Source organism: Aotus nancymaae, unplaced genomic scaffold, assembly GCF_030222135.1.
Source record: "Aotus nancymaae isolate 86718 unplaced genomic scaffold, 86718_ANA_hifiasm-v0.15.2.pri h1tg000077l, whole genome shotgun sequence".
Lineage (NCBI taxonomy): Eukaryota > Metazoa > Chordata > Mammalia > Primates > Aotidae > Aotus > Aotus nancymaae.
The window spans coordinates 6,849,296-6,874,151 of record NW_026988492.1 but is presented as its reverse complement, the minus strand read 5'-3'; the positions used below and the strand labels follow the sequence as shown (position 1 = coordinate 6,874,151).

Sequence of the window (24,856 nt, the reverse complement as noted above, 5' to 3'; positions counted from 1 at the left end):
AAATGTCCTCTAGAATACCACTTGGGTTGTTCTTAAGTAACCATTATTAATTCTCTGATCTTTTGTGATATCACTAGCTTTCTTGGGTCTTTGAATCTGCTTGTAGTTTCCATTATAAGCATACCCTTATCTGAGGGTATATCTTGGCCATTGCCTTTTTTCTTGTCATATCCTCATTTCATCCATGAACTTCCAGTGCTTGCTGCTTAATGCAAAACCGTCTCCTCTCCTACCTTTGACCCCTAATAGATAAGACTTCGAAATCCACATCTACACCTTTTCTTCTGAATTCCTAATACTGTGTTGATCTGCTGACCATTTTCACTTGGATGTCGAAAACCTTATAGTCATCATCTGTCTCAGTTCACCTTTCCTCTTACCATTTAATTGTTTCTATTGATTGAAATAGTATTTCTAACTCATTTCTACTTATATCCACCCTGGTTTTAACTGATAATTCTTGGCCACTGGAGCATTTAAATTGCTCTCTGCACCGTCAGTTTTTGTTCATAATACTGTAGCCTCTATGCCACTGCCAGCTCATTTATTAAAACATATCAGTTGGATTATGTTGCTTTGTTGCTGAAAAATCTAGAATTATGTGGAATGAAATTGAAATACTAACAGACTTCTGTGGTGAACCTTTCTATTTCATTCATCAGTGTTTTTGCAAGTTAGGATTTTTATACCCTGGTTTTTCTTAAAGCAAGAGAACATGGTCATTGACATGTATATATTGTTCATAAAACTCAAGTTACTTTTAAGCAATTTTTAGACTGAATTGGACTTGTTAGGAAAAGACTCTTATGTCATCTTTATCATCTTATGAGTCCCTTCCCTGAGACACTCTTTAACTTTTTGAAAAAGTTAATGCTGTTTTATTTGAAAAATTGGCAAGACTATTGAAAGGCAAATAGGGGAAACTATTAAGAAATTGAAATACGGTTGCAAAAACATACTGATAATAGTGAGTTTTGGTTCTGTATTATTTGAGTTCTTGTGCCTTTTTTTCTGTGTACATTGTACTTCTGTTTTTCTCCAGTAAAACTTTAAGAAAACCCAGATGTTGCTACAAATGATAAAGATAAGATTTTTCTCTAAAAAAGGTCTCTGTTATATGCTGTTGTTCCAGGGCATATCAGGTTAACAGCGATAATATATTTTAAAGCCACATCTTTAATAGGTTCACAGATACTTTATATACTATAAAAAATATAGATATGTTTATATTCCTAATGCTTATGTAAGATATTGGTTTAGGAATGTACAGTAATCTCTAGTATGATAGAAAACAGTTTAGATTAAACATGAAATACAGTTTACTTGTAATTCACTTTGTTCTTTATTTTTTAAAGGGACCAGTTACTCTCCACAAGAAAATTCACACAACCACAGTGCTCTTCATAGTTCAAATTCACATTCTTCTAATCCAAGCAATAATCCAAGCAAAACTTCAGATGCAGTAAGTATTATAAACATGCCCATTATTGTTTCTTTGGAATTGTTTTTTCTTTCTTTTTTTTTTTTTAAAAAACCTATGGCAAGTCTTGTAAAATCTAATGTCTTTTATTTTTTTAAAAATGTGTCCAGCCAGGCGTGGTGGCTCACACCTGTAATGCCAGCACTTTGGGAGGCTGAGGCAGGCGGATCTCCTGAGGTCAGGAGTTCGAGACCAGCCTGAGCAACATGGAGAAACCCTGTCTCTAATAAAAATACAAAAATTACCTGGATGTGGTGGCTCATGCCTGTGATCCCAGCTACTTGCGAGGCTGAGGCAGTAGAATCACTTGAACCTGGGAGGCGGAGGTTGTGGTGAGCCGAGATCACACCACTGCACTCCAGCCTGGGCAACAAGAGCAAAACTCCATCTCAAAAAAAAAAAAAAAAAAATTTTTTTTAATCACAGTCTCTGTATTTATTTGATATTATTATGATCCTATTTTAAAGCAGTGAACCAAGCTTATTAACGGAACTGAGCATAGTCAGAAGACTCTATCTTTGGTATTAACCAGGATTTCTGTACAAAGCAATGTTTTCTTCCTTTGTGATAACCGAAATAAAAAGAACTTCAGGCTGAAACTTCTCTGAGGTGGTCTAACTTAAGCTTACTTTCTTTTCATAGTGTATAAATTCCTTATAGGATATATTTATTATCTCCTGTGTCTTACTCTCCCAGACACTAGGGATATACAGTTACCTGTCCACAAGGGCATGAAACCCAATGAGGGATTTTAAATATTTTCAGAAGTTTAGATTAATAAAATAACTTACTTATTTTGAATTTTTTAAAGTCATAGGATTAAATGAAATGTTCAATTCAGCAAAAAAATTAATAAGGTTTTAATTCACCGGGCATATGCTAGGCTGCATATATATAGAATGTGGCCCATCTTAAAGGAATTTTGGGACCTGTGGTAGAGACAGAAAAGTAAACAGTGCCTGTTAAAGTTGCTTTGGGGAGCACTCAACACAGGACTCTCAGCTTGGATGAGGAAGATAAGTCAGGTATAACTAATGCCTCCCAACAGGGTGACTGTAACTTAGGCAGTAAAAGAGCTCTGGAACTTCATAGCATACAAAGGAATAGAACTTGCAATAATGTAGAAGTGTAAAATAGTGTAGTATATTTAGAGAACTGCTAGAGGACAGTGTGGAAAAATGGCAGGAGCTAAAGTTTCAGAGATAAGTGGGAGGTATATCATAAAAAGTTATATGTCATGCCAAGGAATATGGATTATGCATATATAAGGCAGTGGAGAGGTATTGAAGGATATAATCAGTAAAGTCAAGTCATATTTGCAATTTAAAAAATTATCTCAGCAGTGTGGAAAAAAATACATTATAGGAAAGAAGGAACAGTGAGAAGGCTGTCAAAAGGTGTAGGTTGAGTCCAGTGGATTTTACTTTTGAGTATTTGAGTAATCATCATGTCTTAATTGATGTTGAAAGACCTTCAGATTTTATTTTTGTTTGTTGTTGAAGCAGTGTGGATAGTACATTTCCATAGAAAATTGAGACATTAGGATACTATTTGAATAAAAATAGATAGTATTAATGTTCATTTAGAAAATGATACCAGTGGCCAGACAAGATGGCTCGCCTCCTGTAATCCCAGCACTTTGAGAGACCGAAGTGGGCACATCACTTGAGGTCAGGAGTTTGAGTCCAGCCTGGCCAACGTGGTGAAACCTCGTCTCTACTGTAAATACAAAAATTATCCTGGCATGGTGGCAAGCACCTGTAATCCCAGCTATTTGGGAGGCTGGAGAATTGCTTGAACTTGGGAGGCAGAGGTTGCAGTGAGCCAAGATGACACCATTGCATTCCATCCTGGGCGACAGAGCAAGACTGTCTCAAAAAGAAAAGTCATACTAGTTATTTTAACACAGAATTTAACATATGGGATTGGTTAAGCAGATTCTGAAGAAAACAAAGGAACCCTGAGATAACGCATAGTAATCACCACTCAGGGCTATGGAACAACAGGATGAAGTTGGGTTTTGGAACCTAATAGCCTAGAGTAGGAGCCCCACAGAGCTGGTGGCAGTACTTCTGAGGGTATGGTGAAGCTAGTTTTAGTGGTGAGATGGTAGCCCAGAGCTGGAAACAACTGGCTGCTCCTTTCTTCTAACTTTCCCTCTTTTAATGCTTCTAACAGGAAGGAAGCCAACTGGCTAAATAGAGAGTAATTTGCACTCTTCCAGCCCTAAGAGCCGACTAGAAGGGTGGGATTGAGGCTGAGAAAACAGCTTGCTAAGCCTTCACACATGCTATCATCAAACTATTTGCAATGAATCATTTTCTTTTTTCTTTATTTTCTTAAAAGTGGGGAATGGAGGATGAGGCCGAGTAGGGAGAAGGGGGAGCAAATCATTTTCAATGAGATGTATATTCAGGATTTTAGAATGAATTTGCCTGTTTTTCTGGAAAACAGTCTATTAATTTAAAAAGTAGCATTAACCCTAAAGTTCCACTTGTCATTGACAGTTTAGATTAACTATTTGTCTACTCTTAGGACAGCAGCAGCAGCCCTTGTGGGTTTGTGTTTTTGTTTTGTTTTTTAAACATAAAGGCAAAACACACACCTCCTCCAGGGAAAACAAATTTTGATTATTTGGGTTTTAGAGCAATGGATTTAACCCAGTAAAATCAGAAAGAATAAATAATGGGCATCAGATAAGCTTGAATGATTCAAATGATAAGTATGTCAGGGGAACTTAATTACGTTCCCCTGAAACATAATTACTCAAATAGATATAAAATATTAATGTGTTTCTGGAATCCGGGTTCTGGTTTCTCTAGATTTCACCCGTAGATGCATAATTACTTCTAAGTAGTGGTCTTTTGCATTATAATATAGCTAGTGGGAATGACACAAACAGTACTTAAAAACTGTAAATGTAATCTTACCTGAAAAGTTGGCTTTAATCTACACAGATCTTTGGTTATGTGGGTGATTTTTAAAAATGAAGTTAACTATTAAAAGCCAAGTTGAAATTCCTTTTTTATTTTCAGTATCAGATTAAGGCATTAACATGTAATGTACTTCCCTGCTAAGTCTTATGATAAACATTTATTGTGGGGTGTTTACCACAGAGCCTGGCTCATGGTAAAGATTAGGAAAAGCTTGGTGAATGCCTCCTTCACAGTAAAAATCATGGGAATGTTGGACGCAGTGGCTCATGACTGTAATCCCAGCACTTGAAGTGCCAAGGCAGGAAGATTACTTGAGGCTTTGAGTTTACAGCCAGCCTGGTCAATATAGTAAGCTCCTGTCTCTACCAAAAAGGAAAAAAAAAAATTGGCTCTGGTGGTGTGTGTACCTGTGGTCCCAACTACTTGGACGGCTGAAGCAAAGGATTGCTTCAGCCCAGAAGGTTGAGGCTGCTGCAGTGAGCCATGATTGTGCCACTACATCTCCAGTCTGGTCAACAGTAAGGCCCTGTCTCAAAAACAATAAAGTAAAATAAAAAAATCATGACGTGACTTGCAGACTATTTTAGATTAGTTGTGCATATTTGATTTTTCAAAGAGAGCTCTCAATTTAGGGAAAAAAGTTGCTTATTTCTATTTAAAGGCACTGTAATTGAGATTTTCCCTTCTAAATATTCTGTGCCAATTTTGATTTGCTGGGGTGTGCTTAAGTTCAATCCTGTATGAGTTTGCATTCATACTCCAGCTCCTCTTGTTACCAACTAAGTATCATCTGCATACTTTGAAGCTTTTGAGTCTTGAACCCGCTGAGGTGGCTTGCCACCTGTGGTCCCGGCTGCTCAGGAGACTGAAGAGGGAGACTTGCTTGAGCCCAGGAGTTAGAAGCCAGCCTGGGCAGTATAGCAAGACCTCATCTCAGGAGAAAAAAGGAAATGAAAGAAAAAGTTTGAGTCTCACCAATATCTGCCATATTAAAAATTAAAACTGGAAAATTAAATAATCATTTAAAATGTCAGTTGTAAACCCATTATATGGTAACATATGTAATATCTTTATGAAAAATAACTATTTTCTAAAAAAATAGACATAGAACATCTTGGTAATGTTTGACTTAATAGAAGAAGACAGAATTTCATAACTTCATATCTGCTGCATTCAGTCTGTTGTGATACATTCAGTGTTTTGTTGAGCCTCTTGGTAAACTTCACTATATATATCCTTGTGATAAAATGAGGAAGAAAAAAATGATCATGTTAGTATATAATAATAGTTTTGGTCTTGCGAAAGGATCTCAGGGTTCCCTCAAGGTTTCTTGGATAACACTTGGAGAGAGCTGCTTTAGAGCATATGTTGGCAACCATCCCAAACCAAATCTAGAAAACCTTAAATGTTTGCACACCTTTTGTTTAAGTTCTGAATATTGGGTATTCTTTTTGTAAAATTAAGAAATTTGACACCTGCTGTTGCACATCAGCATTGTAAAAATTATCCCATAAGTTGAAGGGCTTCTTTTTCCTTAACCCCTTGAGGATGGCAGTGGGGTGGAAAAGATAAAGTTATTGGTGTGCTATTGTAATTCTGTACCCTGGAATTTTATTAAGTATAAGACATTAGCTTGAACTGATACAGAATTTGATATGCAAAATCGTTGTAGTGTGGTAGACCAGTGTTCTGCTCTGTGAATTTTCTGTCCTGGAGGTTGTGCTAGTATGTTAATCACTTAAATACAACGTTTAGTTCAAGGTACAACTTCTGTGAAAGAAACGGTATGTTTATGTATTCAGATGCAAGCTCCTTACTCCGCCAGGACAAGTTGGCAGACCATCACTTGGAAGAGCACCGGTCTAGATCATACTGACCTCTGCTGTTCTCTGTCCATTAGTGTGAAATCTCATTCTATCTCTCCAATACAGTAATTTCACATAACCACTTGGCAAGCAAACCAAGTTTTCCAGATAACATCCGTAGAAGGGATCAGTTGCATAATAATTTATAGGGAGGAGTAGGTAGTGGAGAAGAACTTTTGAATTTGGCCCTTTGTGATTGGGTTCCTAAAGCTTGATTGTAGCTTCTGGAAGCTAGTGGGATTGAGAATTAACTCTCCACTGCCTTTTGAGGTTTGGGGGCCCAGGGATGCTTTACCACCCTCATTATTTTGGGATGTAATCCTGAGCATATAAATATATGGCAGAGTCTGTGATCTTTTTCCACCTGCCTTCAGAATTATTAGGGAATTTCCAGAATTTGGTGTTAATTCTGGGGGAATAACAGGCATTTGGAAACCAGGGTTTTTTGTCCTTTGATAAATGACTAATTAGTTTTGTGACCTATAGGCAAGTCATAAATTCTCTCAGCTTGTTTTCTAGTTGTTAGAATTAAAGCCAAGGTAAGGCAGTGAATAAGACTTCATTTCCTCAAGCTTGAAAATTGTGTTACAATACACTCAACCCAGAAGGATAGGCTATAATGGTGTAGAACATGATTTCATGAGTAATTTGCGTGTCTGTCATCTCAAACATTTGTCATTTCTTTGTGTTGGGAACACTCAATCCTCTTTTCTAGCTATTTGAAAAAATATATAATCAATGTTATTTCAGTAAGCACCTTTGAAAAAAATAATTAAGGAATTCAACCAGGATACTTGGCGGTTCTACTAGATTTCCTGGGGCCAGTTAGGCACTTAAACATTTCACTTTGTGAGATTAGTTTCATGGAAATTGAACCTTTCAGATTTTTCTAATTTCTTTATGATGTTACATTGCCTGTAAAAATACCTGGAAGAGGCAATATCTGAGAGTTTTTGAAAGACCATTTTTAGTTATGGGAAAATGAGTGATACTGTTAATCCTATATATTATATGAGAACAAGATTCTAGTTACTATGGTATGTACTTGACCCATCTTGTCAGTTTTGAAGGTAAAGCAGATTTATAGCTTTTAATTAGCTTTCTGTTTATGTTTACGTATTTTGGTTCCTTTTTCACTGAGTAACAGTTAACACAAGCAAGATTGTTCTCTTTTATACCATATATAATTACTGTTGTGCCTTAGAATTTAAAACTGATGATCACATGTCATCATCTAGTCAAGAGTACATTTCTCACCCTCACGTTACTGGATTTCAACAATTAAAATGATGGTGGGCGATTTGGTCATGTTTTCTAAAATCAAGATGATAATAATTTCACAGTTTTCTTTCTGTGCCTAGCAGTCTAATTTTTATTCTGCTTAATTTTGATATTTTAAAGAGTTGTGTTGTCTTTGAAGACTTTCATAAACTAAAGTCTTCTAAATATCTATGCAGATAGTTGCATTCTAGTTCAGGGTGCCTGTATCTCATAAGTATTTTCCTGTATGTGTGCTTTGATGTTCTTGATATTTCATTTCATGTGATTAAATAGTATTGACATTTTCTAATTGTAAAAATATATATTTTTAAGCCTTATGATTCTGCAGATGACTGGTCTGAGCATATTAGCTCTTCTGGGAAAAAATACTACTACAATTGTCGAACAGAAGTTTCACAGTGGGAAAAACCAAAAGAGTGGCTTGAAAGGTAATTTGCTTTTAATCTAATTAAACATTATTTCTCTATCTTGGTTCTATAAGTTAATATCTTACAACATTAAACATTCTAATTTAGGTTTTTTATAGTGATACCCATCTACACTTTTTAGTTGGCAGTGGTTGATGGCCCCATCATGTTTTCCATAGTTTGTCTTTATTTTTATTTATTTATTTATTTTTTTGAGACGGAGTTTCGCTCTTGTTACCCAGGCTGGAGTGCAATGGCGTGATCTCGGCTCACCGCAACCTCCGCCTCCTGGGTTCAGGCAATTCTCCTGCCTCAGCCTCCCGAATAGCTGGGATTACAGGCACGCGCCACCGTGCCCAGCTAATTTTTTGTATTTTAGTAGAGACGGGGTTTCACCATGTTGACCAGGATGGTCTCGATCTCCAGACCTCGTGATCCACCCGCCTCGGCCTCCCAAAGTGCTGGGATTACAGGCTTGAGCCACCGCGCCCGACCTTGTCTTTATTTTTAAAAACAAAAAACGTGGCCAGTGCAGTGGCTCATTCCTGTAATCCCAGTGCTTTGGGAGGCCAAGACAGGAGGATTTCTTCAGCCCAGGAGTTTGAGGCCAGCCCTGGCAACATGGTGAGACCCTGTCTCTACAAAAAAGTTAGCTGTGAGTAGTAGCATGTACCTATAGTCCCAGCTACACAGGAGGCCGAGTTGGGAGGATTGCTTGAGCCTGAGAGGCGAAAGCTGCAGTGAGCCATGATGGTGCCACTGCAGTCCAGCCTGAGCAACAGAGCAAGATGATACCTCAAAAAAAAAAAAAGAAATTCTAGGACAGATAGACAACTGTCCACAAAGGCCTTGTGAAGAGTCAGTATAGTTAATATAATACTTACCTACATTTATGCAGAACTTTAATCGTTTTTATGATACCGTAATGTTTCTTTCATACGGAGAATGAAAACTACTGAGCTTTGGTTATGGCGTTAGTGGTATAATTTATTGATATGGTTTTGCTATTAGTGAGAAACATTAGTGTTCTGTTTGCTACATTCCATCTCCCACACCAGTTAAATTATGACCATGTTCATTTCTTTTGTTTTCTATATAACATTTGTTAGGCATTTGGCCAGGGCTGTTTATTATGGAGACTCATGCCCATGATGCAATTTTTATGTGTTTATCTTATTGTTTTATTTTTAGAGAACAGAGACAAAAAGAAGCAAACAAGATGGCAGTCAACAGCTTCCCAAAAGATAGGGATTACAGAAGAGAGGTGATGCAAGCAACAGCCACTAGTGGGTTTGCCAGTGGAAGTAGGTATTAATTTTTTTTCTTTGAAGTGTATGTTTGATTTATTCCTATTTTTCAAATCTGTGTCCATCATCATCTACATATGTAAATTAAAGTAAATAGAAACGTATATTCTTTTATGTTGGATTTATCCCCCACCCTCCACCATTTTGGTCCCTGAAAAGGGAAGATATATACAGTAGAGTAGTACACATCTGTGTTTCCCACTACCAATTATGGCTGTGATGGAGTTGAATTGCAAGCATATCAAATGTTATGTTTTGGATTGGTTTCTCTTGATCCCCCCAAACAGGAGCTTTCTCTCCCACCCTACCCTCCTGTGCTTAAGTTGTGTCCTGTTAAACTGGAGACTCATCTCACTGGGTTTTAGTCTAATAATTGAATCATAGCCATACACAGTAGCACCATAGCTACTGGTTTTTTATGTTACCAGTGAGTAACTTGTTTATCCTTGTATTTGGAAATTAATTTCACCATGATCATAGATCTATATAATATCTCTATTCTGAATTTCCACACAATTTAAAAATGTCTATTAGAAAACTTACACCATTTTGTTTTAAGGTACTCTTCATCTGTAATTCAAACTCAGTGTTCTTCTGAGGCCAAATTTTGTGCTAGGGAGACAATTTTGGATAACACACATTTGTTTTGTAATTCATTCTCCAAATTTGAAGCTTTTTTTAAAGGTACTCTTTCCACTGGCTTCCCTTATCTTGAATAAAATTTACTCCTGGTGCCGTGGCTAATGCCTGCTGCAATCCCAGCCCTTTGGGAGGCCAAGACAGGAGGGTGGCTTGAGGTCAAGATTTTGAGACCAACCTGAACAGCATGACAAGACCCAGTGTCGACAAAATTAAAAATTAACCACCCAGCTATGGTCCAGCAATTTGGAGGCTGAGGCAGGAAGATGACTTGAGCCCAGGAGTTTGGGCCTGCAGTGAGCTTGTGATCATGCCACTGCACTCTAGCTGGCAACAGACTCTGTCTCAAAAAAATTAAAAAATTTAAATGCCACATAGATTTCTCGGGTTCCTTTTGCAATTTTGAGAAGAATTTCAAGGTGATGTTTTCTGGGAACTCTTAGACTTCAGTATTTCAGTCCTGCTTCTGTAACTCAAACCAAAAAGTCGGGGGTATGTTTGGTCTCGGAAGGGATTATTGAGTTTTTGATGGGAGAAAATATTTAAGATGAAACAGTAACAAACATAGATCTGCAGGATTAAATTTTAAATATTAAATTTTTATATTAGTGAAATTATATATAATGTTTAATGATATAAAGTACTGAAGTTAGGAAATAAAAGAACATTGAATTTTGAGATAACTTAGATTCTAGTCCCATTTCTTTTTATATCTTAATTAACTGACTTCTGTCAAACAATTAAAAATGAGACAGGATTTCCACTTGAGGTAAATGAGTTGCACCCAACTTGTGGGCTTTTTGAACAAATTGCAGGGGGAGGAGATGCACAGAAAATGAGTGACAGATAAATATAAAAATAACTTCTTTTTTCTTCATGAATTCAAAAGTAAGCCATATTTGTGAATGGAAATGTAAAATGTTGTAATTCCATGACCCAAGAACATTTTGGAATGTATACTTTTTTCTGTGTGCATATAAAAGTGTATACAAATTATATATGTATGTATGCCAAAAATGGGATTCTGTATTACTGTTTTTACTTGTTCTTTTATTCAGTAATGTATCAGATATGTTTTTATGTCCTTTTATAATTCTGAATTTGTTATATTGATGGCATAGGTATACCTTCATTGATAAATAATCCCCTATCAGTGAGTACTTAGGTTTTCAGCCTTTTCCTACTGTAAACAAGATTATGATTCATATCTGCCCACTTGTATGATTACTGCCTTCAGTGAAATTCCTAGATAGGCAATTGATGAGTCAGTGGGTCTGTGGTTAGTTGAAATGTAGTCATGTATCACACTTTGAGTTTCGGTAATGTTTGAGAGAGAACCTTAGCTGTGTTGCTTTTTTTAATACTTGGTCAACTTAGTTATATTTGGTGTAGTAGTAATAAAGTCAGTAAGCCATTGAAGTGTTTAACTTAGTCTGTCCAAAATATATTGACAGAGTGTTCCCTTGTGTTCAGTATATTGGTGTTTGTGTAGAGTATGGCTTAAAGCTTGTTCTTGACTACGACTAAAAGAACTGTAGGGGTTGTCAGAGGGGCAAGGTTTGGGAAGATTTTTACATGTAAAGAAGTAAAGTAGGTTTTAGTAACATTTTTTGGTTTTGTTTTTTTGCAGTGTATTAAGTGTTTGCAAAATGCTAAAATATTTTAACCAAGGCCAAGCACGGTGGCTCATGCCTGTAATCCCAGCACTTTGGGAGGCCAAGGCAGGTGGATCACCTGAGGTGTTAGGAGTTTGAGACCAGCCTGGCCAACATGGCAAAACCCCGTCTCTACTAAAAATATAAAAATTAGCTGGGTGTGGTGGTGTGTGCCTATTAGTAATCCCAGCCACTTGGGAGGCTGAGGCAGGAGAATCGCTTGAACCTGGGAGGCAGAGGTTGCAGTGAGTGAACTGAGATCATGCTGTAGCACTTTAGCCTGAGCAACAGAGTGAGATTCTGTCTCAAAAAAAAAAAATTAAAATGTTTTAGCAGGAATATTCTCCACAACTTGGATATTGAAAATTATATGGGTAAAATTCCTAGTTTGCTTTTAACTGCTACTGAATTTTTTTTATTATTGCAAACCTGTGCTTTATATGGTGATGGCTCTGTGTTTAGAGAAACCTTGCTTAGGGTTTCTCAACAGAAGCACTAACGACATTTTGGGTGAAGTAATTGTTTGTTATGGGAGGCTTTCCTGTTTTGTAGGTGGTTGCACACCATAACTGGCCTCTCCTCACTAGATGCCAGTAGCATACCTCTCCTTTCTCCAGTCAGGAAAGGCAAAGCACCACCCTCTGGGAGGGTGGCAAACAGTCATTGCTTTAACTGTGTTTATCCAGAGTTGTAAGTATAGAAAGCTGTTACAGCTATAGCGTCCCCTGTTTCTGTAATGCTGTTGCCTTTTTTGTTTTTTAACTTATAACTGTTAGAAGTATCATCCTTAATTTTCATTGGAGTGCATACACTTCATACATTTTGACTAGCCATACAAAGCTGAAAGGAAAGTTTCTTGGTTGAGGAAATAAAAATTGTATATAGGGGTTGGGCATGATATTATTCCTATTATGAATGCCCCTAAAGGTTTCTGTTTTAGTAGTATCCTCAGTGTAGGCAGAAACTGTAGAATAAAATTTTTAAAATTTTATGTTCATACAAGTTGATAGCTTACTGATACGTTACCATCATACAACAGATGTTTGTATTCTGTTCATTTTTGTAAATTTTTACTTATAACACTGAATTTTATATATTAAGTCATTGTCGAAAGACCTTATGTTTTGATGTGATTGACTTTCTGGGTAGTATTCTGGTACATTTTGCTGTGGTGTAACATGTAGTGGTTGTGTACTGACAACTTTAAAACTGACTTATAGTTTGAGTGTTCCTCCTTCGTTGTCTTGTCTTGGTCTTTACAATTGGAGGAGCTGTTAATTGGAAAAAAAATACAATAATCAACAGAGGGAGCATCGCTTTAGTAAAATTATTACATGTTACATGGTTGGATTTTAGGCTGTTTCTCTCCTTGGAGGTTATTTTAATTCTTTAGTTGTCAATTGGAATGTTATAATTTAGATTGTACACTTCGAATGAACTTTAACATGATCGTTGAAAGTTTCCTTCCTTTGTACTGTTTTGTGGAATCATGGTGTTAGAATTTAAATTGTTGGTAGATTTTAAACTGATTTCAGTATTTCTGAGCTTAAAGTGTTTTTGTGGCTTTAAATTGGAAGATTTGTTTTTAATATACCTAGTGATAAGTAGATATTTCTGACTACGCTCCAGGTGTTGGACTTCTATTTTCAGATAGCATTATGCATTATGATTTTATTACTAACTCTGGTATTTGTAGCATTATTAAAAATACTGCAGAACTTCAGTCATCTTAAAATGATTTCATTTAAGCCTTAGTATAAACTACTTTCGAGGCAACTAATTAGCCACCTTAGTATTCAAAAAGACCAGGCTAATAAAGCTAATATTCTTTTGCAGTTGAACCACTGTGAATAATTGAATTATTAAATTCTGTGACCCATAGTGTAGAAGAATGAAGCATTTACCTTTTTTGCTTTTAAAACTTTTTTTAAATTTTATGAGTATGGTATTACAATTCCATGTTTTTTTTTTTTTTTTTTTATGTTTTGTTTGAACTACAGTGTGATTCTAAGGAATCCTAAAAAAATGTGTAGCCCCCTTGAAATACAAGTATAGATTAATATTTATAGTTGAGGAAAAACTCCTCTTCTTCCAGTATTGCATATTTACATGCCAGTGGTAAAACTGCAGACACTAACTGGGTTTGCAGTTTTATAAAAGGATATATAAGTACAAGTATGTTGCTAAATTAGCTGATGTTAAAGGTAGGATTCTAACGTAATCTTTTTTCTTCCCCCTTCTGTCATTCGAACATCTGTTTTTTCGAACTGTGAACTAAAGTGGAAGACAAGCATTCCAGTGATGCCAGTAGTTTGCTCCCACAGAATATTTTGTCTCAAACAAGCAGACACAATGACAGAGACTACAGACTGCCAAGAGCAGAGACTCACAGTAGTTCTACGCCAGTACAGCACCCCATCAAACCAGTGGTTCATCCAACTGCTACCCCAAGCACTGTTCCTTCTAGTCCATTTACGCTACAGTCTGATCACCAGCCAAAGAAATCATTTGATGCTAATGGAGCATCTACTTTATCAAAACTGCCTACACCCACATCTTCTGTCCCTGCACAGAAAACAGAAAGAAAAGGTATGCCATTATTACTAGATGCTGCACGTTGAACTATAGTTTCTACGTTTCTTATATATTAATTACATTATTTCCTTTGGCTTATAAGACTTTATTATAAATTTTTTTTAAAGTCTTTTAGAATGTTTCTATGTAGAGTTAGGTCTAGAGTTAGTAATATCTAGCGCTTTTTCTTGAATTTATAACTATCCAGCCTCAGAACTGTTTCTTGCCTCTGAATTAAGTCAAGTGCTCAATTTATAAAAATAATGGTTTAAGTAACTTGTCGAAGTCAAATAACTGTCCCTTCAGTTTTCTATTTTTTTTGTGATAATTGTCTTGACAGTTGAGTTTATAAATCGTCTGTTTTCTCTTAATATTTAATATGAATAGAGATATTTTAAAACTAATTTCTTTATAACATTTCATTATTGGTTTCAGTTTGTGATTTAAAAATTAAGTTGTGAGTCATAAGATAAGGAGTGTTAATGTCTGAATTGGACTTTAAGTCTGAAGAGTGGAAGTTAAACATTGCAACCCAAATTGTGTTTATCCAACTCAGTGTCAATAATCAAAGCATGTTCAGAAAGTTACAGAAAAATTGTGAGAACAGCTACTTGGAAGGTGACACACAACATAAGCAATGTGATGAGATTTGTATAGACCATTCACAATCCCAAACTTGTACTTTATAGTATGTTTTAACAATCTAAGCAAATTAAAACACAGAAATTGTCACAGGTAGACCCAGTAGCAGACCATTAGTAAGTGTTGAGGTACTTTTAAATGTTCTGTGGGTTAGGAGAGGCTTGATTCATTAATTCACATTGATTTAATTTGTTGACAAAGGGCTCAGATAGTTGGATTTCTTTGTTTCTGGTTTCTTTTCTTGAACTACAGTGTGATTTTAAAGAATCTTAAAAAAGAACTTGTAGCCCCCTTGAAATCTAGAATAATATAGATTAATGTTTATAGTTGAGCAGAAACTCAACTATAAATAACATGTTATTTAAAATTTCCTTATATTACATGTTATATGCATGTAATTTGAATTTTCCTTGTTATTAAACCGTATACTTTAGTATATATATTATGCAGTACATAGTGTCAGATGAATGCTTGTTCCAAATGTCAAATTCGGTAAAGATGATTTGTACTAAAATTCATACATATCATGTCAGATTTTATCCTGTGACAGAATTAAGTTTGCACAGAGAAATACTGAGGGATGAAATCTGAATTAATGCTATAGTTAATATATTTTCCATAGGACATTTTGTTTGTTTTTTTTTTTTTTTTTTTACTTCCTATAATTCTGACAATTTGCTCACAGAAAATTTTACTTAAAAAATCTGTCAGTTAAAATTCTGATGATCCTTTAAAAGTATTTATCCCATTTTACCTTTGTCCATTTAACACATTTTAACTCCTTTTTGAAATTCTTTTTCTGGCTCTGTGTTACTGCTCTCCTTCAGTTTCCTAGTTGTGTTCCTTCCTGCTTCTTACATATCTGTATCTTAGCCTGTTCCTTGGTAGTCATTTTGTTACTGTCATGACTACCAAATCTTTAGTTCTGGTTCACACTTAACTTATCTACTTACCTTCTGTAAACTCTTAGTATTTGTTACGTATCCTCAGATACAATGTGTCCCTGATTTCTTCCTTTCCCACAATTTATTCTTAGATTCACTGTAATTGACAGCACTGTTCTCCCTAAGTTTGCCTTATTCTTAAACATTCTCACCCACCCACCGATTGACAAATCTTGGGTTCTTTGTCCTAGCACTTACTGAAATTTGATCCCTCCCTCCCTCCTCCCCCTTCCCCTCTGTCAATTGTAAAAGTATTTTGTTTCATTTACCGAAATTCAGATAGTCTCTCTCTGTTTGTTAATTTGTAAAAATCACTGTATTGCTCAGACTGGTCTCAAACTTTTGGCCTCAAGCAGTCTTCTGACCTTGGCCTCCCAGTGTGCAGGGATTACAGGTATGAGCCACTGTGCCTGGCCAGTCTCTCTTAAAATAATCTTCTGATTATCTTCTTACCTAGTCTACCCACTTATGGTAGCGTCATTTTATACAATTTAAATTGAATTGTGTTAGTTCCTTGCTTAGAAACTTACAGTGGTTTTTTAATATCAAAATGATAAAGTCCATACTTTTTAGTAGATTATAGCAAGCACTTGACAGGATGGTTGCAGTCTTGTTACTAGTTTGATCTCCACCTGTTTCGCCCTTAATTCTCTGTAATTCGTCTGTTGCAAACTTGGACATTTCTTGGGACTTGCCGTTATCTTTTCTGTCCTGAGCTTTTGCTAAATAGGACATGTTCTTTCTTTCATTGCTGTCCTATTGAATCCAATACTGTTTCATTACAACACTTAAAACATTATAATTTCAGTTTTTTCCATTAGATAATATCCTCTCTAGGGCTCAGCATTATGTTTTAATGTATTTCATACTTTGTTAACCTTCTTCTGTACTTTGTTCACCTTCTAACCCTTCCCTCCATGTAGTTTGATGCTAATTGTCTTATATTTATTTTAGTTTATTCCTTAAAACAAAACTGTGAGGGAAGGTAGTATCTCTGTCGCAGAAATGAAGAGCTAAACATTGCCCTAGTTCAAACGTGGTATTAGAGGCAGCTTCTCCACAACTCTGGTCTTTCCTCAAAACCATATGTAATGAAAGACGTAACATACACCACATCTATGTCAATTTGGACTCTCGTAATTTAAATTTTTTGACAGAGTAGATTAGAGTTTAAATTAAGGGTTGATGATCCAAATCAGGTTGCTCTGTTGGTCTTAAGCACTAATAGTATAGTTGAACTGTGTCGAAAGATGTCAGTGTTGGAGGCTGTGAGAGCAGAGTCTTTGTCTTTCTTAACCACTGCTCTATTCCTAGTGCTTGACAAATACTAGGCAGTGTGTAAATACTGGTTGTAGATGGATGCCTGTACAACAGTGTGTAAATATTTGTTGTAGATGGGTGCCTATACAACAGTGTGTAATATTTGTTGTAGATGAATGCTGTACGAATAGGTGTTGAGAGTTGGGGGAGCACTTGCATTGGTCATGGTTTAAAAAAGTATTTGAGGAGAAAGAAGTGTGTGTATGTGTTATGCATCTGACTAAAGCATACCAGCAGTGAATTTAGATCTGTTTGATGCCAGTGTGTCATTTGAGAGAAAGAACCTAAGGTGAACTCAATGTTTGTGCCTGCTTGAATGGTCAGAGAAAGCTGCAGAGCTCTTTACGTCTGCAGAGAACAGTCTTGATGTTAGGTAGAGTGAAACAAGGGAGTGAGGTGACCCCGTTTAGGTCTATATTTATTTGTTAGGGTAACATTTGACCATCTATGTACGATCACTTTACTGTAAACCCTCTAACAAATAGAGAAATTCTGATACACCAAAAAAATATAAAACTGAATTTTATCAGTTGGCACCCCAATGGCCATTTTAGGCCTGCTCTAACTCTACCATCTTTTCCAGATTTGTGAAAAGACAAAATAGGAGACATGGGCCCTTGTTGTTTGCTATGACTAGGTTAAGTTTCAGGAGAGTTTAAACCTTTTTCAACAAGTTCCTTATTTAATAATTGAGAATTATGATTTATTAGCAGAGAGAAATTTGAAAACAAAGTGATCACAGAGTTAGACCTATTTAGTAACCTCAAGCTGGCTCTCAGTATGGACATGTGTAAATAGTCACATGCTCTTATGCTAGTGCCATATGCAAGGGGCAGTAGACTAGTCCAGGATAGACTAGTACTAATTAATATGAGGTGTGACTCAGTCACTTGAGGTAAAATTCCCTCTGTTTTTATGCTGTCTGTAGACTAAATGACAATTGCGTGAACCCAAAAACCTCAGTATGTGTTAAAGTTAGTCTCCTATAGCTGATGTAGATGGTCATTAACTGGCAGTGGTAGTGAGCCAACTTCAGCACTCAGTTGTTTTGCTTTAAAATAATTTTTAGAAAGATTGGCCACGGTTATTCAAATATTTATTGAATAATCGAATACATAGTGTAGGAATATAGTCTTAGTCGCTAAGTTTAAGTTTAGTCAACTTACTGATAAAAAGAATATTAGGAAATATTGTTTGTAATTTGACAGTAAGGAAGATGTTCATCAAGACCCAAATGGATTTGTCCTTTTAAAAATTAATATATTTGACCACATGTAAGACATTTTAAATTTCTTTATGGAAAGTACAGTAAACAAAAGTTGAAAGATAAATATCAGATATGAGAAAATACCTGCAGCATATTTGCAAGATTCATTAAAGATACATTAATTCATACAAAGCATTATGAAAAAGACAATCCAGTAGAACAGTGGACATAGACTATGAACAGAAAATTAGAGAAGGGCAATTGCACCATATTCAAAAATTCACTGAGAATGGATCAAAGACCTAAAGTTAAGAACTAAAACATTAAGACTTAGAAGAAAACGAAATCTTCATGGTATTGGATTTGGCCATGATTTCTTGAAATATGATACCAAAGCACAGGCAACAAAGAAAAAAATAGACACATTGAACTTCATCAGTATTAAAAACTTGTGCATCAAAGAGAGTGGAAAATGCAACTCATAGAATGCAAGAAAATATTTATAATCATATATGTGATAAGGGATGAATGACAATATGTAGAAGTCCAATTCAACCACGTAAAACAGCCCAGTTCATAAATGGGCAAAGGACTCGAATAAACATTGCTGCAGAGAAGACATTTTGGTGGCCAGTAAGCACATGAAAAGATGCTCAACCTCATTAGTCATTAAGGAAATGCAAGTCAAAAATCATAATGAAATATCACTTAATACCCATTAGGATGACTATTATAATTTAAAAATGGAAGGAAGTAACAGGTGTTTTGGAGGATGTGGAAGAACTGAAACCCTTGTACATTATTGGTGGGAACATAAAATGCAGCATCTCTGGAATATAGTTTGGCAGTTCCTCAAAAAGTTAAACATAGAATTACGTGTACGATCCAGCAATTCCATTTCTAGATATATACCCAAAAGAAAGGCAGGGACTCAAACATGCTTACATGCATGTGTTCCTAGTAATTATTCACAATAGACAAACATTAGGTAGAAACAAGTGTTCATCAACAGATGAAAGGATACATTGTGATACATAGACATAACAATACCGTATTCATCCTTCAAAGGGAGTGACATTCTGATACATGCTACGTGTATGAACTTTGAGACTATTACATGAAATGAAATAAGGTAGACACAGAAGGACTCATATTTTGTGATTCCACATATACAAGGGTACCTAGAATGGGCAAATTGGTACAGACAGAAAGTAGAATAGTAGTTCCCAGGGACTGGTGGGTAGTACCCAGGGTGAGAGTGGGTATTAAGTTTCTGTTTGGGAAGATGAAAATGTTTTGGAGATGTATAGTGGTGATAGTTGCACAGAAATGTGGATGTGCTTAAAAGTATACCCAGAATACTTTACTTACAAGAATCAGTATTCTTGTAAAACAGTTAAAATAGTAAATTTGATGCTGTGTATACTTTACCAGGATAAAAACAATGGAAGAGAAAGATTGCCAGTACATGCTGAAAATTAACATTACTATGAGGACATTTTTTACTCTTGAGATTAGTGACAACAATTGAATGTTGGGAAGTAGAGTATGTGGGAGTGTGTAAGTGGGTTCTGCTAGCGTGGGATGTCACTTTAGCAAAGTCTATTAGAATTTGTTTAGCTTTTATATGTATTAACATGAAGATTTTCTCAGTTGAATAAAAAGGTTGAAAAAGATACTATCTTTGTTATAATCAACATATTTATGTGCATTTATAAATGCGTTGAGTGCTAGAAAGATACATGAATAAAAATACTCATGAATTTAAAAATTAAATGACAATCACACTAAGATTTATAATAGGTGTTGTCACCTACCTACTCTATGTTTTTTTCCTACGACACTTACATACCTCTTCATAATCTGCTCCGTGTCTCCCATGTAACACCACTGTTGCAAAATAAAGCAGGCTGCCTTTGTAGCAATGATTTGAGCTTCACACATTCCCATGTCCTGCTTAGTATTACAGCAGCTGTCAAGACACCTCAGGAAAGTAATGATTAGAAGTACACTTATTACCAGTATCATTTAGATCTTACTGTATATTGAAAAGGAGTTGAGATACCAGAAAAAAAGGTCAGACATAACGTTTGACTTCATGCTCTTACAGTGGTTTGCAAGAGTACCTATAAGAAGAGTTGAAGTGATAATATTTTAAACCCTAGAAGGAGGTTATAGCAACAGATTTTTATGCGTCGAGTCTTTGGTAGGTTGGTCACCCTACTCCCCACCCACCCATCAACCCCCCGCCCCCTCAGCCCCAGCAGAATTTGGAAATACAAGGGAATAATTTGTAAATAGAAAGCATTAAGAGGTTTTGTCTCTTAAAGTAAATATACACAATTTAAAATGAAATGGTGACATTTATGGCACACATCAAATAATTGGTCAGAGATACATCACAAGTCACAGAAATGTCAAATGGGAGAGTGAGGGAAAGTTTAAAATAGCTTAGGAAGAGATCACAAAATATCCTTTAAAAGATCATAGGCACACACAAGTCAACACTAGAGCTAAAACCAGATATTATTCCATTGCCAAAGACTGATGATGAAAGACCATTTAAAGCAGGAGTGTCCAATCTTTTGGCTTCCCTGGGTCACATTGGAAGAAGAAGAACTGTCTTGGGCCACACATAAATACACTAATGGTAGCTGATGAGCTTTTAAAAGAAATCACATGTTTTAAGAAAGTTTATAGATTTGTGTCGGGCCACATTCAAACCCGTCCTAGACAGCATGCGGCCCATGGGTCATGGGTTGGACAAGCTTGCTTTCTAGTAGCCTAGGTTTAATCTTTAGTGCTTGGATAAGTTTGCATTCAAACAATGAGAGTAGGGCTGATAACTCTTAAAGAACAGAAGAATGCATTGAACTGATTTTGTAATGAGAAACGCTACATTCTCTCTTTTATTTAAGTTCATTCTTTGTGCTTAGCTATTTTCAAAGATGCACATTTTGTTTATGTTCAGTTTGATGTAAACATGTAAAACATGTTATAAGCATATTAGCCTCACATCCTTAGAAATTAGCTTAAAGGGTTTCAGACAAATGAAAGTGTTAATTACAATTAGATATTTGTGTACTAAAAGTACACTGATTTTTAAAAATTATTCCAAAGTTTTTTTGCCTTGTGTTTACAAAAGGTGGTTTGAGTTATTTTATAAGATTATTTAAAATAAGTTTAAGTTAAATTTGTCTCTCTATACTGTTAAGCTTCATGAATATAGCATAAAACGAGCTATTCATCATTTCCTTTGACTGTTAGAGGTGAAAGCTTAAGGCCTACCTTCCCAGCATTATCAGTTTTGTTTTTTTTTTTAATTTGTTTGACGCATTTAGAAGTTAAATGTGAGTGCACATGTACATGCTCTTGTTACCTGTATTGCAGAATGCTGTCATTAACTGGCATCCAGGCAACAAATATACGTTGATGCCATTTTGGTACCAAGTCCTATTTTCTACCAGGGCTACAGAAAAAAGTACAACAAGGCTGGGCATGGTGGCACATGCCTTGTAATCCCAGCACTTTGGGAGGCTGAAGTGCGCAGATCACTTGAGGCCAGGAGTTTGAGACCAGCCTGGCCAACATGGCAAAACCCCATCTCTACTAAAAATACAAAAAATTTGCTGGGCGTGGTGGCGCCCACCTATAATCCCAGCTGAGGCAAGAGAATCAGTTGAACCGGGAGGCAGCCATTGCAGTGAGCCAAGCTTGTACACTGCACTCCAGCCTGGGTCACAAAGAACAACTGTATCTCAAATAAAAAGGGGAGGGGAAGGGGTACAGCAAAATTTCTCTCTCGAGGAAGCTCATGTTCCTAATACAAAGGAGGGCTAATAAATGTAACAGAAGATACTAATATGCTAGATTTGAATAAGGGCACTCCAAACAAAGAGGAGGGGCACCCAACCAACACTTTAAATGTAAAACTTCTACCTTTATAATATTTCAGTGATTAAAACTACCTCTCAGAAGAGCGTTTTATGTTTTGTATTAATTATTAAACTCAGCCATGAGTATTGTACATGTAGACTGAGGCATGTAACGTAAGAGGCATGTCACGTAAGAAATACGTAAATAACTTGCAGCATGCTTTAGAAGGACGTTTTTATGTGTGTCTTTGGTTTGGGGGAGTGGAGCAATAAAAAAAAGTATAAATATAACATGCTGAAGACCTGCCTGGAAAAAAGATTTTGCTTCTGTCCTTGATCGTAGTCAGTTCTCCACATTGTGCTGTATTTTTTTCAGTTTTGCTTTATGTTTTCTTTTGTTTGTTTTTAAAGTTAAAAGGAACCTTGGAGGTTCTCCAGTCTACTTTGGCATAAACACCAAGTAGTGCCAGAATCACACATAGAACTTTTACAAGTTGTTAGATATGCCCAGGCTTCCCCAGTTTCAATAGATGTGGCTTGGAGCCCAGGTATCTGTTTCATTTTGTTTTTTAACTTTAGAAGTGATTCTGATGAGCAGTCTGTTGAGAAAAATCAAACCTTTTCATAGAGAAATTCTGGGCTTCAGAGATGTCACTTGCCCAAGAGTCCCATAAATATTAAGTAGGATCAACTGGTTTCCACACTACTCACCTATAATTCTCCAAAACTACAGAAGAAGTCTGTCGTTGGGGTAAATAAACTTATTGAGTAGAAATTAAGGATGTTTTTGTTGTTCTTTGTTAATGGTGATGTGTATTTGTTTTCTGTTTTGGAGTATTTTTCTTTTTGCTTAGCTTGATGGACAACACTGAAGGATTTTTAAGCCCTTCTGTTAATTTTTCATGTCTCTGATAGATTTGGCAGCATCAAAAAAAATTGTGAACACCTTGCACTTTCTTCTCCAACTTGTTTCCGTTACTAAAAGCAGAAGAAAATTTACGGAAATAACAAATAATGAGGATGATTTCACAGGGATATTAGTACTAGTTCAATTCATGCAGTAAGTAGAAATATAGAGCTTATTTCATTATGAATATTAATCAGGATGCCCCAAAGTTGTATGTGAAGGAACCTTTACGAGGGATATGATCTGGAGAATACTGCTACTGTATTCTGTAATTGATTGCCCCATAAAATACAATGGCTGACAGCAGTTTTTTGGTTTTTTTATAGACAGTGCCTCACTCCCATTGCCCAGGCTGGATTGCAGTGTCTCAATCACGGCTTACCGCAGCCACAACTCCCATGGCTCAGGTGATTCTCCCACCTCAGTTTCCTGAGTAGCTGGGACCACAGGTGCAGGCCACCATACCTAGCTAATTTTTTGTACTTTTAGTAGAGACAGAGTTTTGCCATGTTGCCCAGGCTGGTCTTTTTTTTTTTTCTTTTTTTTTCTCTCTTTTTTTTTTCTCAGGCTGGTCTTGAACTCCTGGGCTCTAGCAGTCATTCGCCTCACAAAATGTTGGGATTATAGGCATGAGCCACCATGTCCATCCGGCAGCAGAATTTTCACAAGGAAAACATTTATCATTTTATTCAAGTTTCTTTATGCTTGTCTATGAATCCAGAACAGCAGAGCTGAAAATAATAGGTAGTCTGCTGGATTCAGGTACCCTCCTTTAAAAGTGTATACCTTACACAAATAAAAATATCTTAGTCCTTCTGAGTTCATCATGGTTAATCAACACATTTTTGAAATGTACTTAAATGAGCTATGAGAGCCACGCTTTAGAGAGCTGTTATTCCTAGTTCTTTCGACCATTATAATAGTGTAAAAAGACCGATAGTAGAGTCTGTTTTCAGTAAACTTGCTAGTACTGTATACAGGATCTTGAAAGTCTTACATAGGTCGTTCTAGTTTTGTGCTAAAATACAAAAATGCTATTATGATAGTCGTTTATTGTTTCTCCTGGTTTACATATGTCAAGAGTTTCTCTGTGGGTGTGCCCGTAAAGGGGAATTACTGGGTCATGCAGTGTTTGTATCTTTAAATTTTCTAAATAATGCCAAATTACTTTCCAATGTGATAGTATCAATTTATTATCCACCAGAAATGTAAAGTAAATGTTGTCATTAGTCTTTGTCAACATTTGGTATTGTCTGACTTTTAAGTTTTTCATTATGGTCAGTGTAAAGGGATATGTTGCTTTATTTTACATTTTCCTGATTTTTAATGAAGTTGAGCATATTTTTTTTCATTTCCTAGGCATTCAAGTTCCTTCTTTGAAATAACTTTTTATATCTTCCATACATTTTTCTGTTGGACACTTTGTCTTTTTTGATTTTTAGAGGTTCTTTAAATAGTCTGATTAAAAGTACTTCAAATAAAATTGTTTTTGCTTTTTGTAACTTTATAAATCTTCTGCTTGGTGTTACAGATATCTTTCTCTGTTTTCCTATAATAGTTTTAAGACTTAAATACCTATATAAAAGTTCATTCTATCTTAAATTGGCTTTGTTTTAGATGTAAGTTTTTGTATTTGGCATATGTCCTGCTAGCAGTGTTCTATTTCTTCAGGATATGGAATCTGCAAGATTTATGTTATTGGCTTGTCAAATACTATTAACAGTGCTCTTAGGGCATTGATTACAGTTACACTGAATCTATATAAATAATTTGAAACAACAGCTTTCAAATAATTTTCCATGCATATTTCATACATC

The 24,856-nt window shown here is 35.9% G+C and overlaps 1 protein-coding gene across 9 annotated transcripts in view; it reads left to right on the top strand.

Moving 5' to 3' along the window:
• WAC (WW domain containing adaptor with coiled-coil) overlaps positions 1-24,856 on the top strand; it is a 98,577-nt gene that overhangs the window by 59,152 nt on the left and 14,569 nt on the right. For 6 of the 9 annotated variants that reach the window (XM_012474195.2, XM_064368556.1, XM_064368555.1 and 3 more), the window contains 4 exons: positions 1,356-1,462; positions 7,875-7,990; positions 9,161-9,273; positions 13,851-14,159. In XM_012474195.2, coding sequence (XP_012329618.1) covers positions 1,356-1,462; positions 7,875-7,990; positions 9,161-9,273; positions 13,851-14,159 — 645 coding nt within the window. The remainder of the gene's footprint in view (positions 1-1,355; positions 1,463-7,874; positions 7,991-9,160; positions 9,274-13,850; positions 14,160-24,856) is intronic. The other 3 variants (XM_064368558.1, XM_064368557.1, XM_012474199.2) reach the window with 1 other exon arrangement.